At 70.0% G+C, this 15,592-nt stretch overlaps 1 protein-coding gene across 6 annotated transcripts; it reads left to right on the forward strand.

The window, feature by feature from the left end:
- Positions 1-1,802: 1,802 nt before the first annotated feature.
- Positions 1,803-15,391, forward strand: HR (HR lysine demethylase and nuclear receptor corepressor). 6 transcript variants are annotated; one of them, XM_032091997.1, is made up of 19 exons: positions 1,803-2,284; positions 3,236-3,358; positions 7,511-8,371; positions 8,980-9,829; positions 10,471-10,645; positions 11,111-11,364; positions 11,440-11,589; positions 11,674-11,760; positions 11,840-11,958; positions 12,092-12,170; positions 12,322-12,488; positions 12,605-12,820; positions 12,905-13,079; positions 13,184-13,259; positions 13,599-13,697; positions 13,773-13,912; positions 13,977-14,144; positions 14,238-14,360; positions 14,436-15,391. In XM_032091997.1, exons 3-19 carry the CDS (start codon positions 7,562-7,564, stop codon positions 14,981-14,983), a joined length of 4,236 nt encoding a protein of 1,411 aa, XP_031947888.1. In that variant the 5' UTR covers positions 1,803-2,284; positions 3,236-3,358; positions 7,511-7,561; the 3' UTR covers positions 14,984-15,391. The 6 variants fall into 6 exon arrangements, with proteins under 6 accessions (XP_031947888.1, XP_031947889.1, XP_031947890.1 ...); XM_032092001.1 differs by lacking the exons at positions 1,803-2,284; positions 3,236-3,358 and adding exons at positions 6,023-6,430; positions 13,382-13,512 and having other exon boundaries at positions 14,436-14,596; XM_032091998.1 differs by lacking the exon at positions 3,236-3,358.
- The last annotated feature ends 201 nt before the right edge of the window (positions 15,392-15,592 follow it).

Here is a 15,592-nt window from a genome sequence, read left to right on the forward strand (position 1 = left end):
GCACAGCCCGTTCCCCCGGGGCCGAGGCAAGCTCCGGCGGTGCCAGCGCTGATCCCAGCTGTGTCAGCGCACGGGCCAGTGCCAGGCTGCATCAGCAAAGCCCTAATCCCCCCCGGCTCGCCTGGCACCGCCCCAGCGCAGCAGTTTAAGCGCCTGACCTGAGCTCGCCCGCTGCCACGGTCCCCTCCGGGGAGGGGGTGCCAGGCTGAGCCCTGGCTGGCACCGCTGTGGGGACCCCCTGTCCCAGCCCGGGGTAGAGTTTGGAGCCACTGGAGGGGGGGAAAGTGGGGTTGGGGGCTTGTAGGAGGTGACGTAATCGGGGGGACTCAGGGGCTGCGGCAGTCAGTGATTCCCAGCGGGTTCAGGGAGGGGATTCTCCCCTCTGCTCCGCTCAGGTGAGACCCCACCTGCAGCTCGGGGGTCCCCAATATTAGAAGGACGTGGAGCTGCTGGAGTGAGTCCAGAGGAGGCCACGGAGCTGCTCCCAGGGCTGGACCCCTCTGGAGCCAGGCTGGGAGAGCTGGGGGTGCTCACCTGGGCAAGAGAAGGCTCCGGGGAGAGCTCAAAGCCCCTTGCAGGGCCTAAAGGGGCTCCAGGAGAGCTGCAGAGGGACTGGGGACAAGGCCTGGAGTGCCAGGGCACGGGGGATGGCTGCCTGCCTGCATCCTTGTGAGCTGGCAGGGGACCGAGTGACGCAGGGCTGTTCCCTCTCGCAGCTGACAGGGACACGGCTGGCGCTGTGATGCCAGCGCCGGGCCCGTGGTGCCCCCGGGCCAGGCACTGCCCGTTCCCGGAGGGCAGCAGCCACAGGATGCGGTGCCCGGGGGTGCCATGGCCGGGCACCGCGGGGGTCTCACCCCGGCCCTGCTCCCTGCCCGGGCAGTGCAGGGTCAGGGAAATTGGGTTCATGACTCCTGAATGGGATTTACCTCCCCGGGGAGCTGCTGGGTGCTTGGGGTGCCACCCCCAGAGTCCCCCTGCACCCCTCCAGCGTCCTCCTCACCCCCCTCCCCCCGAGCTGCTGCCGGGGCTGAGAGCAGCCTGAGCCCCCCAAAACCCACCCTGGTGACACCGAGTGCCCCATCCACGCTCCTTCAGCCCCCTCCTTCTTCCCTGCTCCATTCCCAGCTCATTTTCCCCCACTGCACCAACCCGGGGGGCAGCTGCCTTTGCGGTGGGATGCTCTGGCCATCCCTGGGCTGCCCTTATCACTCTTTAACCAGCTGTTTGGGGGTGCCAGGTGGGCGTCTGACCCCCCTGATGGCCACGGGGCTCCCCCCATGGCTGTCCCCTGCCGGTGGCCGCTGCCTGAGTCAGCTGTTCCGGGCGGGAGCCATGTGAGGCCGCGCACACATGGCTCCCCGCGCGGCACCGCGCTGTATTTTTAGCAGACGGTATCAAAAGCATAATTATGTCTGTTGTTTAAACGCAGCCTCTTTTCTGGCAGCCCCGGGAGCTCTCAGCTGCCTCCCGCCGCAGAGGGCAGGGAGGGCGGGATGAGGAGCCGCGGGCGGGGGGCTCGGGCGGGCGGGGGATGAGACTCCCCCCCTTCCCCACTCCGTCCCCAGCGCTGCCGTGCAGGTAAGACCTTCCCTCCTGGTTCCGGGGGGGCTCCTCCTGCGCCCCCACACCGTGTCCTCAAGCGCGCACATGCCCCCAGGCTGCCGGTGAGCCGCTGGTGAGGATGAGGAGGAGGAGGAGGAGGAGGAGGAGGAGGAGGAGGATGGCGAGGAAGAGGATGGCGGGTGGGAAGGGCGGTGGTGGCGGGAGGGGTCGGGAAAAGGGCGTCCGAGGTGACGGGAGTGTGGGAGGACACAGCTGAAGGAACGCTGCTGCATCCCCCCCCTCCTCCCCGCAGCCGCCTGTCCCCCCGGGGACCCGTCTGTCCCCAGCCAGCCCGCGCTGGCACCGAGGAAGGTTCCGGCTCCGTGTCCCTGCCGTGACACCACGGGCGTTGGGCTGAGGATTTTGGGGAGCACAATCCCCGAGCTCGTGGGTAGCTGGGCACCGTCTTCAGGGCGCGCTGGGGATCCCCTTCTGGGGACCGCACAGCATCTCCGGCCACCAAGGGAAACTGAGGCAGGACATCTCCGGGCGCTAAGGGAAACTGAGGCAGCGGGCAGTGGCTGCCCATCGCTCCTGACTCCCCTGTCCTCGCACCAGGATCCGGGTCACCGCATCACCTGCCCGTCACCATGGCTCCCCGGCGGCGGGGCACCCCGGGAGCGCGGCGGGGGCACCGGAGGAGCCCGGGCTGAGGGCAGGAGCCCCCGGCTGCTGCCAGGTAGGTGCTGCCAGGAGCGCGGGCAGCTGCCAGCCCTGCCTGTGCGGCACGCAGGTGGCAGCGGGCTGCCCGTGTCCCTGGCTGCCGTCCTAAGCCCTTGGCCCCGGGGTGAGCTTTTAATTACATCAAGGTATTTGAAGCTGGTTCCTGGCGCTGGGTAAACAGGAGTCCCGGGCACGTGGAGAGGGGGGGCCAGGGGGGTGGCACAGGACGGGCACCGTGCCCCCGCACCGGGGCTTGCCGGGACGGCTCGTCCTCCCCCGGGGCGGGAGGGAGGGATGCGGGCACGGCAGCATCCGGCAGCATCCCTCACCTCCGGGTCCTCCTGCGTGCCCCCCGGCATCCCCCCGCCGCGCACGGGGCATGGGGGGCACCGCCAAAGGTGCGTTGGCTGCGACATCCCGCGGTCCCCTCTGGCGGGGACGAGCCGCTCCCGCTCCTCGCTCCGTCCATCCCGAGCTTCGCCTTGAGGGCGTGCAGCGCCCGGGGAAGGGGCGACCTGCGCTGGGGAGGGCGAGTTGGGGGTGTCAGCGAGTAGCCCCAGCCCGGGGGGAGCGGCTCCTCTGTCCCCGGCAGCGAAGCGAGCGGGATTAGCGATGCTTACTCACCTCCCCGGGGAAAAGCGGGAGATTAGGGTCGGGAGAAGTGTCCGACCCTGCGGCGGCGGCGGGGCCAGACGGGGCCGGTGAGGCTGTCCGGGACCGGCACCGGCAGCGGGGAGGTTGCCCAGGCCCCGCCGTACGGGCAGCCAGGGCTGGAGGGGAGCGCAGGCTGCCAGAGCAGTTGGGCTGTGGCCCTAATTCCCAGAAAGCTGCTCGTGTGGGAGTGAGTGTCCTCCCGTGCCCTCCGCTCCGCCGCAGCCTCCAGACTCCTGAAGGTTTGACGTGGGGTTTTTTTTCCTTTTTTTTCCTTTTTTTTTTTTTTTTTTTTGGTTGTTGTTTTTTATTTAAGCGCCGGGTGCAGATTAACAAAAGCTCTCGCGGCCATCGCGCCCGGTGCTGGGCACGGGGGGGATCGGGGCTGCTTCCTCTGCCTGTGCCCTCAGCTTCCTCACCTGAACCGTGGTGGAGGCAGGTAGGTGCGTGCCGGGCTCCGTGCCGGGGCTGGGAGGAGGAGGAAGGAGGAGGAGGAGGAAGAGGAAGGGCTGAGGTTCTGTGTAAGCACAGTGGACTCCGGGCAAGCTGAAGCAGGGATCCATTTTGCATGAGGAAAATGCTGGATTTTGGGTTCTTCCCCAGGCTTGTGGGTTTGGGGGTGCAGAGCCCGCTCCTGGAGGGGCTGGCGGTGCCCTGATCCAAGCAGGTGCTGTGGGCACCGGGACAGGGCTGGCAGGATCCAGGGCTGCTGGAACATCCAGCAGAGAGGGTCAGCTGGGATATCAGGACCCCCATCCGTCCCTTTTGCCGGAGCTGGATCGTCCCGGGAGTCCCCTGTCCCGCACGCGTCCCCCACAATCCCAGGGGACACCGTGGGGACAGTGTCCCTCCGCCCCACGTCCTCACAGCGTCCCCCCCGTGCTCTGGCATGGAGCAGGGCAGGGATGCCAAGGGTTCTAATTCGGGTGTTTCCGGCCTCCCGCGGCGGCGCTCTGGCCAGTGCTTGGCTCGTGGGTGTTGCCGTCCCTCTGCTCGCCCTCCTGTTTGGGGGAAAAAACAGGGATTTGGGAGCTCTGTGCCCAAGGCAGAACCCCCCTCGGGGGTTATCTCCCGGCTGGCAGAACTCAAGCTCAGCCTGGAACCCCCCGGATCACCCTGGGAAGCCTCCGTGGGTCGCGCTGGGACAGGCAGGGCGTGTTGAGACCCCGGTCAGAGGTTGGGGTGGTGGGAGCAGGCACGGATCCCGCTCCTGGGATCGAGGGGCGGTGGCTGAGCCCCAACAGAGAGTCCCAGAGTGTGGCTACCCCGTGGGGGCTGTGCTGGCCCTGGGAAGGTTTCACCAAGGCCTCAGGCTCCCTGGCACGCCGAGGGCAGCGTGGCGTGGGGAGGGGACAGTGCCCAGGGATGCTGCCCCGGTGCATGGTGGGAAATTCCCTGTTGTCCCTCCATCATCTCCTTGCCCCTGCAACGGCTGCCACGGACCCTCCTTGGGGCTTCCCACTTTCAGCTTGGCGTGTCCATCCCTCTCCTCACCTGTCCCCTCCCTCGCGACATTCCCGTCATCCCCGGGCACCCCCAGAGCTACCCGGCCACACCAGGACGCTGCAGACCCTCCCCTGGGGTCCCTCCCGGCTGCCACCTCCGTTCCAGCCCTTCTGGATCCATCATTCCTGAGGAACGGAGGGAGGGGAACGGGAAGAGTTTGTCTTTCAGCACCTTCTCATCGCAGGCAGGCGCGGGCTCTCCCTCGCCCCGAGCCCTGTCTGGGTCCCCTCCCTGTTCCCTGGCACCCACTGGGTGCAGCGAGCAGCATCCCGGCGCCGCGGCCCCCCAAACCCTCCCCCCCTGGGCGAGCAGGGCTCGGGGGGGTCCCGCTGTGGCTTGACCCACGCTGGCGGTGGGATGGGACCACCTGGCACGGCCGAGTGACCCCGGTGGCACGCGGTGCCCCGAGCCGTGCCCAGCAAGGGTTAAGCCCGGCGCCCGGCTCCCAGCGGGACCAGACCGCAAGGAAGCTGCTGAGCTGGAGGCAGCCCGTGGTCGGCTCTTCGTGGCGCTGCTGGGCTCCCGCGGGCCCTGGCCTGCCCTCACCCCTTCTCCCGTGCCCCCAGCCTGCCCGGCCCCCGCTGCCGAGCCGTGCCGAGCCGTGCCGGGCCAGCCGCGCCGAGGGATGCGGTTTATGTAAGGCGGGCACGTCCCGGGGACACACGCAGGTTACATAAACCCGCACGGCACTGCTGGCATCAGCACCACCTCCCCGGGAGCCCAGGAATGGGGTGTCCACCTGGGAGACCCCCCTGGATCTGCTCCTCCCTCTCCAGGGCTTGTCGGCAGGAGCGGGTGGTGGGTGCTGGTGGGCCTGGGGTCGGGGTGTCCTGGTGCTGGGGGTCCTGCGGCTTGGGGACGGTGTGAGGAGCACCCAAAAGGTCCCGGCTTTTGCCTGGTGGGCTGCAGGGCACGGCTGGGACGGGTGTGATCCTGGTGGGCACGGCTGGCATGGGTGTGATCCTGGTGGGCTGCAGGGCACAGGTGAGTGGCCCCAGGCACTCCCTCCTCATCCCCGGTCAGGGTGGCATCATCGGGATGCTGTCTCAGCATCCCTGTGCCCCACAAGGTCCCTCTGCACCCCTTGGAGCACATCCTGCTCTTCCCACCCGGATGCTGCGGGGTGTGCAGGGAGGTAGAGGAGCTCTGCCTTCATCCCAGGCAGCTGGAGGAGGGATGGACACGGCTCTGGACCGTGGCTTGAGGCCAGATCCGTAACCTTTGGCAAAAGCCGAAGGGGTTTGGGGTCCTGGGGGCTCACATCCCATAGGATGGCCACCACACGCTCCATGCCGGACACTCCCCCACCAGCTCCCCAGCACCAGGACAGAGACTTTTGGCCCATCCCGGTGTTTCTCCCATTCCAGTTTCTCCCGGAGCGGGCGGCTGGAGCCTTTCATTGGTGACGGGGCGGCATTGGCGAACAAAGGGCGCTTTCTTCACCCGCACGGGGCAGAGCACACCTGCCCGCCTTGGCACCGCCGCCGGTGCCCCCGGGGCTGGGCGGCACCGCCGGCACCGCGCCGATTCCCGGTTCCCGGGCGTCAGCAGCCCCAGCATCCCTCCCGCCCGCCCAGTCGCTGCCGGAGCCGGCGGAGGCTGCACGCTCGTGGGGAGCAGAGCCGCCGCCACCGCCGCCAGCGCCTCAGGATGCTCAAGGTTGCCTAGAGCCGGGGGAAGGTCCCGCTCGTGCTGCCGCTGCTCCCTGGGTACCCCTGTCCCTGAATCCCAGCTCGCCGGGACCCCCCGCTCGTAGGACGATAGGCAGGAGGAGCACGGAGCCTCCCAAGCCAATGGATCAAAAACTCCAGCTCCAGCAGGCGGAGAAGAACATCCCCAGGGCCGCCCGGGCGGCTTTCTGCCTCCTCCAGATCCCGGAGCCGGACCCCTTCAGCCTGTGGGTTTAGGTGCTCCTGCCCGCCCGGCTTCGCCTCTCCGGGACCCGGTGTCACCGGCAGAGACCCCCGCTCGTCCTCGGCACTGGGGTCCCTGATGGACCCTCCAGGTAGCTGTGGGGCAGTGGGGATGTTCGCCGAGCAGCGGGAGCGGCTTCGTGTGCTCCGGATGGGATGAAGGACAGGGGACAATGTCACCCTGGGGCAGCTGGGGGGATGGCAGGTGGTGGGGCAGCTTCGGGGCACTGGTGAGCTGTGCTGGGAGAACTTCCTGAAATGGGGCTGGATGGGTCCTGCGCCCTGGAGGGACTGGCTGGGTGTCCCCAGGGTGTCCCTGTGCCCCACGGTGCCCCGGCTCGGACAGGGTGGTCCGGGATGCTTCCCGAGCAGCGTGGGAATGGGGGTTTTGCCCTCTCTGGGAAGAGGATGTGACGGGAACAGGCGGCTCTGGGACACACGCTGCTGTCCCCACCCTGCTCCTGTCCCCATCCCGGCCATCGGGGCGGCTCTGTCCCACCCCGCAGCAGGGCTGGGAGCTGGCTGACCTCGGGTCTGTCCCCCTCGGCTGCTCCAGCTGCCGGACAGGGAGGACTGGGGGACACGGGGAAGGGATGCGACCGCCGCCGCTGCAAGGTCTGGCTCCGCATCCCGCGTCTGCGTGTGGCCCGGGTCCCGGAGGAGGGTTAATCCTGCAAATCTCCCCAGGCATTTCTCCCAGGAGGGGCCCCTGGGAGCGGGGAGCTCCCCCCTCGCTGGGAGCCCTCCTGGGAAGCGCAGCCCAGCCCTGGCCGGAGGCAAATACCTGCGCGGGGCACGGCCTCCCCACGCTGGGTGCCAGCGGCCGGGCGCGGGGCCAGGCTGGGTGCGGAGGGACTGGTGGGTGCGAGGTGCGTCCCGGCCGCCAGCCCCGCCGGGATGGGCGCAAGAGGGGCGGGATGGGACGGGGACACACGCCCCAGACACGTGCCCGCCCGCATCGTGCATCCCGACGGATGCCGCGGGGCACGGGAGCCCGGGATCCCCTCGCCACGCCGGGGAGCCTCCCATCAAACACGGGAGGGTGGAGCTGGGGGGTTAAAGGCAGCCCCCCTGCAGCACCCCCAAGCATCCCCGTGCCTCAGTTTCCCAGCAGCGCTGCCCGGGCAGGGGGCGGTGCTGTTCCCCGCTGATGCCCCTCTCCCTGCCCGCAGGATCCGGCCTGCCCGGGACGGCGCTGAGCACCACATGAGTGTCGGAGCAGCATGGCCAGCGACGCGAGGATGGGGGAGACCCCGCCGCGGTGGAGAAGAGCCCCGGAGGCAGCGCAGGACTCCCGGGGGATGGAGAGCAGCGGGATGGTTTTATCCCGAAGCGCCGCTGCCGAGTTGGGACTCCCGGGCTACCCGGAGCCCGGCAAGCTGAGCTACGGGGTGGAGAAAGGATGTCCCTGGAGGGGCTCCGAGGGATGTTTGGGACCCGTCCGGGAGCTCGCCGGTGGCCGGCTGGGCTGCCCCTACCCACCGGCTCCGCCGTGCCTGCGGGACGCCCTGTGCCGCCCCAAGGACGGAGCTGAGCTGCCCCCGCTGCTGTCCCCCCGGAACGGGCAGCCCAAGGCGGGCTGGGGGGAGCCCTGCAAGGAGCGCCCGGGGCCGCGGTGGGCGGAGGCCGTGCTGGCCCCGCTGGCCCTCTACAGCCACGCGTACCACCGCTACCCTCTGCCCGTGCCGGGGCTGGACACGCAGCACCCCGGCACCGCCGGCAAGCCCCGCACCGCGGCGGGGGACACGGCCGGAGACCCCCCGGCTTTCCGCCACTGCCCCTTCCTCGTGGAGGCCAAGCACAGCCCCTTCCTCCTGTCCTCGCTGCTGCCCACCGGACCCCCGGCTGACCCCCCGTTCGGCGGCGCGGGGCCGGAGGGGCCGGGGGCGATGGGTGACGGGCGGTTCGCCGGCGTGGACTGGCGGCTGGGCTCCTACGCGCCCGCCTGGGGACAGCCCCTCTACCTGGGGGTCCCGCCGAGGTGCAAGGCGGCTCTGACCCCCTTCGACGACTGCTCCAGCTCAGGGAATAAGGTAGGACACCCCGGAGAGGCTCCGGAGCGCGGATACTCGGGGGTTCCCGGTGCTCCCCGGAGGTGCCAGCGGCTCCAGCCTCACCTGAACCCGGCTGGGAGCGGCGGCTTGCGAAAGGCGATGCTGGCACCGCACCCAGGGCAGGGCCGGGCAGCGTCCCCGAGGGGGACACAGCCCCCCTGTTCCCCCCTGCAGCTCGGCAGGGGGGTCCCAGCCCCCCGAGCGCCGGGGGAACGCGCCGGGTGACGCTGTGCTCCGCGGTGTCCCTGCGGGTGATGCCACCCCCGGGCTGAGTCACGGCGGCGGCAGCCGCGGCACGGGGGCGGCGGGAGGCAGCGCTGCCAGCCCTGGGCGCGCCCGTCGCACCCCGTGCCGCTGCGGCTCCCCATTCCTTTCCCACGCTGGCAGCGGGGGACACGGGCACCCCAGAACCCCGGCACCGGGCACTGGGAAGCACCGGGCGGCTGCCCAGCCTGAAGGGGGGGCGGTGGGGAAACTGAGGCAGGGGAACGGGATGCTCCCCATCATCCCCTCGCAGGGATGCGGGTGACAGAAGCGGGACGAGGACCCACTCCTGGGGTGACACCAGCCCCTCTGCTCCCTTCCAGGAGTTTTACCCGAAGAAAGAACCCGGCTTCCACCCCTCGACCAAGAACCACGCGGCATCGCAGCTGCTGGGCAGGAGCCAGGCAGGGCAGGACAGAGACGGGGAAGGGGAGCCGGCGGTGCCGGAGCTGCCGGGAGCCCCGTGGAGGGATGGCCGGGCGGGGGGCAGCTCGGCGGTGCCCGCTCCCCACCCCCGCACGCCTCCCCCCAGCGCCAGCCACCCCCTCTTCCTCCTGCGGCCCGGCGCGGGGGGCTGCGGGGTGCCCTGGGTGGGCGCACGGCCGCACAGCGCCGATTTCTCCACGGACACGGGGCCGGACCGGCCCTCGGAGCCCAAAGATGAGCGCCTGGGCTACCAAAGCGCCCAGCCCGGCTCGCCTCCGGCATGCGGGGAGCCAAATCCCTCGCCTCTGCTGGCGGACCGGCACTACCCAGCGGGTCTTGCCAAACCGGAGCCCACCCCGGCCTGTCTGTGCCCCACCCCGGGCTGCGATGGGTGCCCGGGGGTGGGCTGCGGGGTGTCCAACCCCTTCGAGCCCACCTTGGGCATGCCCGGGGGGCGTTTTCCGTGCCCCCCCAGCAACCACACCAAGCTGAAGAAGACGTGGCTGACGCGGCACTCAGAGCAGTCGCTGCCCCGCTCCAAAGCTTCCCGGCGGGATGGGGGTCCCGAGCCCCCCGCGGAGGGCAAGCGCTCGGCCAAACGCCCCCACGGCACCGCCGACGGTCCCCGAACCACCGGCGAGGGCGCCGGGGCGGCCAAGAGGGGCACCAAGGCCAGCGTGTGCCCGGGTGATGGCACGGAGGGCGCGGGGGACCCCGAGGAGAGGAGGATGGAGCTGGGAGACGGAGGTGAGGATGCACAGGGTGCACAGCGGGGCCGCGGAGAGGGCGGGGGCAGCACCCAATCCCAAGGGAACTTCGCATCCCGGTTCCCGGCGCCCACAACACGAGCTGGGAACACGTGTGGGCTGCGGAACCTGCTGTGCTGGGGTTTTTCCCGGCATGACTGGGTCTGGCAGCGATTCCCAGGGTGGGCACGGATCGAAATGTCCCTTTGGGGCGGCGTGGCACCCTCGGGTGGATGCCCAGGGGGTGGGAAGGCACCTTTGGGGCGGCGTGGCACCCTCGGGTAGGATTCCCGGGGATTGGCAGTGCTGTGGCTGGGTCAGTGACTCCTCGGGGAGGCGTTGGCATCTCAGCCCTGACCTGTGCGGAGGAGCTCCAGCTCTACTTTCCAGCCCTACTTTCTGGCCCAGTTTCCAGCCCCCGCCGCAGCGTGCCAGTCATGGAATCCCAGAATCCCGGAATGGTTTGGGTTGGAAGGGACCTTCAAGCCCATCCAGTCCCAACCCCTTGGCACGGGCAGGGACACCTTCCACCATCCCAGCTTGCTCCAAGCCCCATCCAGCCTGGCTTTGGACGCTTCCACTCCCTCCCAGCTGGTGTGGATGGGGTTCCACAGTGTTCCCAAGCACCTCCCGTGTCCCCAGAGCCGCCGAGCCGCGCCGGGGAGCCGTGGTGCCTGCAGAGCCTGCCCTGCACCGCGCTGCCCCACAGCATCCCCCGCTGCTGTGCCTGTGCCCCCCGCGCCGGGGGGGACCCCGAGGGCGAGGAGGACGAGGAAGAGCCCCCCGAGAGCACCTGCAGGCTGATGCACTTCCGCAGGTGAGCTGACGGGGTGGGGGGGTCCAGCAGGAGGTCCCAGGGGGCAATGGAGCACCCCCTTCTTTGGAATACCCCTTTCTGTCACCCCACTTTGGAATGTCCCCTCCTGTCACCCCATTTCCGAGTGTTTCCTTCCTGTCACCCCACTCCTGAGCATCTCCTCTTTAGGACATCCCCTCCCTTCACCCCAATTTGGAGCATCCCCTCCTGTCACCCCTCTTTGGGACATCTTCTCCATCACCCCACTTCAGAACACCCTCTCCCGTCACCCTACTTTGGAGCGTTCTCTCCCTTCACCCCGCTTTAGGGGATCTCCTTTCACCCCACTTTTGCCCATCCTTTCCTTGTCCTGCCACCTTCTAGCACCCCACCACCCCAATTTTTCACCTCTTGTCTCATCACCCCATTTTGAGCACCCTCCCACCCCCCCAACTCTGAGCACCCTCCTGTCTGCTCTCCCCGCAGGTTCGCCCTGGGGGACAACGGGGAGCTGAGCGTCGATGGCCTCTGCACCCTGGGGGAGGCCGAGGGGGAGCTGCTGGAAGCGGCCGGCCCCGAGCTGGGGGGCAGGAATGTGGGGAGCAGGAATGTGGGGAGCAGGAGTGTGGGGAGCAGCCTCTGCCTGGCCAAGTACCTGCTGGGGGTCCTGGGGGACCCCTTCTGCGACGCCGTCCGCAGGGACAGGGACACGTGGCCGGGAGCCCCTGGTGGGCCCGAGGGTAAGCAGGGACCAGGGTGGGGGTGGCACTGGGGACTCTGGGGACACGAGGAGGCTGAGGCTGTGTTTCTCGCAGGGGTGACGGGCTGGCGGCGGGGGGAAGGAGCCCCCCAGCTCTGTGATGCCTGCCAGCGTGGCTTCTTCAACTCCCACTGGAGCTGCGCCAGATGTGGCTTCCAGCTGTGCCCCGACTGCCACCGCAGCAGGAGGGAGGACAATGGCCCTGGTATGGGGATGGGGAGAGGTGGAAAAGGGGGTGTCAGCCTTTGGGGGGATCAGTGGGGACAAACGCACCCTCTCTCTGACATAGAGGGTCCGGCACAGCCACCTGAGTGCATCCCCGGGCGGGACCACCACGTGTCATCCCTGGTCCCCACACAGTTCGTCCCCACCTGCGGTGAGTGTGTCCCCCAGCCCCAGAACCACCCTCTACCCACTGCTGGGGGGCTGACACCCCTGTCCCCATCCGTCCCCAGTCCTGACCCGGCTCTGGAAGCTCCTGCACGAGGTCAGGGTCAAGTTTGGCATCGAGTCCCACTGTCCCTGCGGGGAGGGGGCTGCGGAGCAGAGCCTGGCAGAGGCCCCGGGCAGGCAGGTACGGGGGGGGGGGGCGGCTGTGGATGGGGGGAAAAGGGGGCGCAGGTGGACCCCAACCCCTGCACAGGGCGTGTCTGGGGGGTGGGGATGTGGCTCCCACCTGGATCCCCACCTGGTCCGGGGTGTTTCAGGAGCCGCCGGGTGCCGCGGTGCCCACCCTGCCACCCCGCAGCCACGGCCCAGCCGACCCCGCCCGGCCCATCAAGGAAGGTAGGGCCGGCTGCGACCCCCCCGCCGCGGGCACGGCCCCGCTCCGGGGGGGTCAGGGATGCCGCACCCCCCTCCCCTTTTGGGGTGCTGGGTGAGGGGTGACACGCGGAGGGCGGCGTGGGCAACCGTGACCTTGCTCTCCCCCGAGCAGAGACCCCCGAGAGGGGGCCGCCGTCCCCGGGGCAGCCCCCGGCGCGGGGTGGGGCCGTGCAGACCACCACCCTCTGCGACCTCCTGGCCTCCACCGCCGTGAAGCTGTGCCTGGGCCAGGACGGGGTGCGCATGGCCTTCGCCCCCGTGGCGCCCGCCCTGCCCAGCGTGAGTCCCGCGGCCATCTGGTCACCACGTCCCCTGCTGCCCACCCCCCTTTGGTGGGGGCTGGGGAGGGGTCAGCGTGGCCTGAGGGGCTCCCCAATTGCGTCCCCCCTCCTCAGGATAATCGCCTGACCAGCATCCTGGACAGCATCATCGCCCGCGTGGTGGAGAGGAAGATCCAGGAGAGGCAGGTGGGGGGCGAGCTGAGCCCCCCCAGCCCCCCGGACCCCCCCGCGTCCCACTGCATCCTGGCCCCCAGTGGGCTGCTCTGGCTGCACGACCCCGGCCACGCCAGCAACTACAAACTGTTCCAGGAGCACTGGCGGCAGGGCCAGGTGAGCGCCCCATCCCTGGGGTGTGGGGTGCCAGCCGGGAGTCCCCCAGCCAGCGACCCCACCGATCCCCGGCTGCCCCGGCAGCCTGTGCTGGTTTCAGGGCTGCAGAAGAGGTTGGAGGGGCGGCTGTGGGCGCCCGAATCCTTCCAGCCCTCGGGGGAGGAGGAGGAGGAGGTGGAGGCGGTGAACCTGCGGGCAGCGGGGAGCCGAGTCCGGATGAGCAGCCGGGAGTTTTGGGGTGGCTTTGCCGCCAGCACAGGTGAGGGGACGAGGAGTCTGTGGGGTCCTCAGTGTGATTTAGGGGTGAGGTGTGAGGGGAGCCAGGCTGGGCATCCCTGATGTGACCTGTTCTCCCTCCCGCAGCATCCCGGGAGCAGGAACAGAGCAGTGGGAACCTGCTGAGGCTGGAGAGTGGCTTCGGGGACATGGAGCTGAGCAGGTAGGTGACGGCACAGGGTGGCGTCACCCCGATGTCCCCTCCCCACGCCAGCTGGGTGCCAGCACGAGGGCTGGGGCAGCGGGAGGTCCCGAGTGTCACCACCACCCCACCCTGTGCCACAGGGCCACCAACCTGCGGGCCAGCCTGCCCTTGCCCGAGTACTGCGGGGCCAGCGGCCGCCTCAACCTGGCCACCTACCTGCGGGGCCAGCGGGGCCGGCGCTGGCTGCGCCCGCGCGTCCGCGTGGCCTACGGTGAGTGCGGTACGGGGGCTTTGGGGGGCACCCGGGCTCCCCCCGCCCGCGCTGATGCCCGACGCTCACCCACCGCCCCAATCCAGGTGTGCATCCGCAGGACCGGAACTTTGGGACCAAAAACCTGACGGTGGAAGCCGCCGACTCCATCAGCGTCCTGGCCCACGCAGCGCCGGCAGCGCGGGGTACGGGGGAGCCCGGGGGTCCCCCCCCATCCCGACCCGCTGCCCAGACCCCGTCTGACCTCTCTGTGCCTGCAGAGGTGCTGCTGCCAGGGGACGTGGGACACCAGGACGCGCAGCTGCGGGAGCGGCTCAGGGACAGCGGTGGCCGGCCCGGGGCCCTGTGGCACATCTTCCGTGCCGAGGATGCCGGGCGGATCCGGGATTTCCTGCGGAAGGTGGGTGCCACCACCCCCGGCCGCGCTCCAGCCCCCGGCTCCGCTCACCCCTGGCACCCCACAGGCATCCGAGGAGCCGGGGCGGGAGGGGACGGTCACGGCGGAGCCCCCGGGCCGCTACCTGGACCCCGGTCTGCGGCGGCGGCTGCGGGAGGAGTGCGGGGTGAGCGGCTGGAGCCTCCTCCAGTTCCAAGGGGACGCCGTGCTGGTCCCCGCCGGGGCTCCCCACCAGGTAGGCGGCTCTGAACCACTCCCCCGAGGGGCTGTGCCAACCCCCTGGGGAAACTGAGGCACGGCAAACCCTGATGCCACCGTGCCCGGGCAGGTGCAGAGCCTCACCGGCACCATCAGCGTGGAGCAGCAATTCCTGTCCCCGGAGAGCGCCGTCCGCCTCCGGGACCTCGGCACCGGGGGTCCCGCCGGGACCACGCGCCAGCTCCGCGCCCAGGTGGGTGCTCCGGGGCAATTCGGGGGTGCCGGGGTGGGGTGAGCGGTGCTGAGCCCCCTCTTTGCGCCCTTGCAGCTGGACGGGATGATCTTCGCCGCCGTGCGGGAGGCCCTGGGCGTTCTGCAGGGCTGCAAGTGAGGCCACGGCCCGACGGGAGGACGCTGGGAGCCTTGGTCACCGTCGTGGACACGGCCGGGACGCTGCGGGGAGCCGGGACCGGGCACCTCTTGCTCGGTGCTTTGCTCCGAGAGCTCCCGCGGGTGCTCGGGGCAGGAGAAATAAAGTGTCCAGAGCGTGCCGGGGCAGCTGGCACCACCAGCACCCACCGCGGTGTCTGCCTTCATCCCCCCTCCATCCCACTGGAGCCAGGGATGCTCCAGTGGCACCACCAGCACCCACCGCGGTGTCTCCCTTCATCCCCCCTCCATCCCACTGGGGCCAGGGATGCTCCAGTGGCACCACCAGCACCCACCGCGGTGTCTCCCTTCACTCCCCCTCCATCCCATAAGGGTCGGGCGTGCTCCGGTGTCCCGGGATGGGGTGAGGTGGCAGAGCCGGGGGCTGGCAGCGTGGCACGGTCCCGTCCGGCCCTTGGCAGCTGGCGGAGGGCACCGGTGGGATGAGTTTGCCCGGGCTCAGCCTCACACAGAGCTGGGAACAGCTGGATGGCGCTGCCCAGAGGCTGGGGGGCCCAGGGTACTGCTCCATCCTGGCTGATGCGGGAAAACGACTGAAACAGCACGCAGCAATTAATTAGCACGGGACAATTAATTAACACCGGGCAATGGGCGCTGTGCAATGGGCACTGTGCCATTAACAAGAGGCGATGGGCACCATGCGATGACCACCGCGCGACGACCCCCATGGAATCAGCACCGACTAATTACCCCCGCGTAATTAACTGCGCCACGCACTCCGCGCCACGCGGCCCCTTTAAGGCCAGGTCCCGCCCAACATGACTGGCAGCAGGACTAGCCAATGAGCAGCGAGCTGCGCCGCAGGGTGGCCAATGGGCGGCGAGCGGGGGGCGGGGCCGGCGCGGCGGAGCCCCGGCGCGGTGAGTGCGCGGCGCATGCGCGGGGCGGGGGGAGGCGGCGGGGTCCCGGAGCCCGCCCGGAGACCCCCGGGCCCCGCCCCGCTGCTGCTGCAGCCCCCCGAGCTTTGCTGCAGCCCCTCGAGCTTTACTGCAGCCCCCGACCCTTTCTGCAGCCCCCCGAATCTTACTGCAGCCC

This window comes from Corvus moneduloides, chromosome 27 (genome assembly GCF_009650955.1).
Source record: "Corvus moneduloides isolate bCorMon1 chromosome 27, bCorMon1.pri, whole genome shotgun sequence".
Taxonomy (NCBI): domain Eukaryota; kingdom Metazoa; phylum Chordata; class Aves; order Passeriformes; family Corvidae; genus Corvus; species Corvus moneduloides.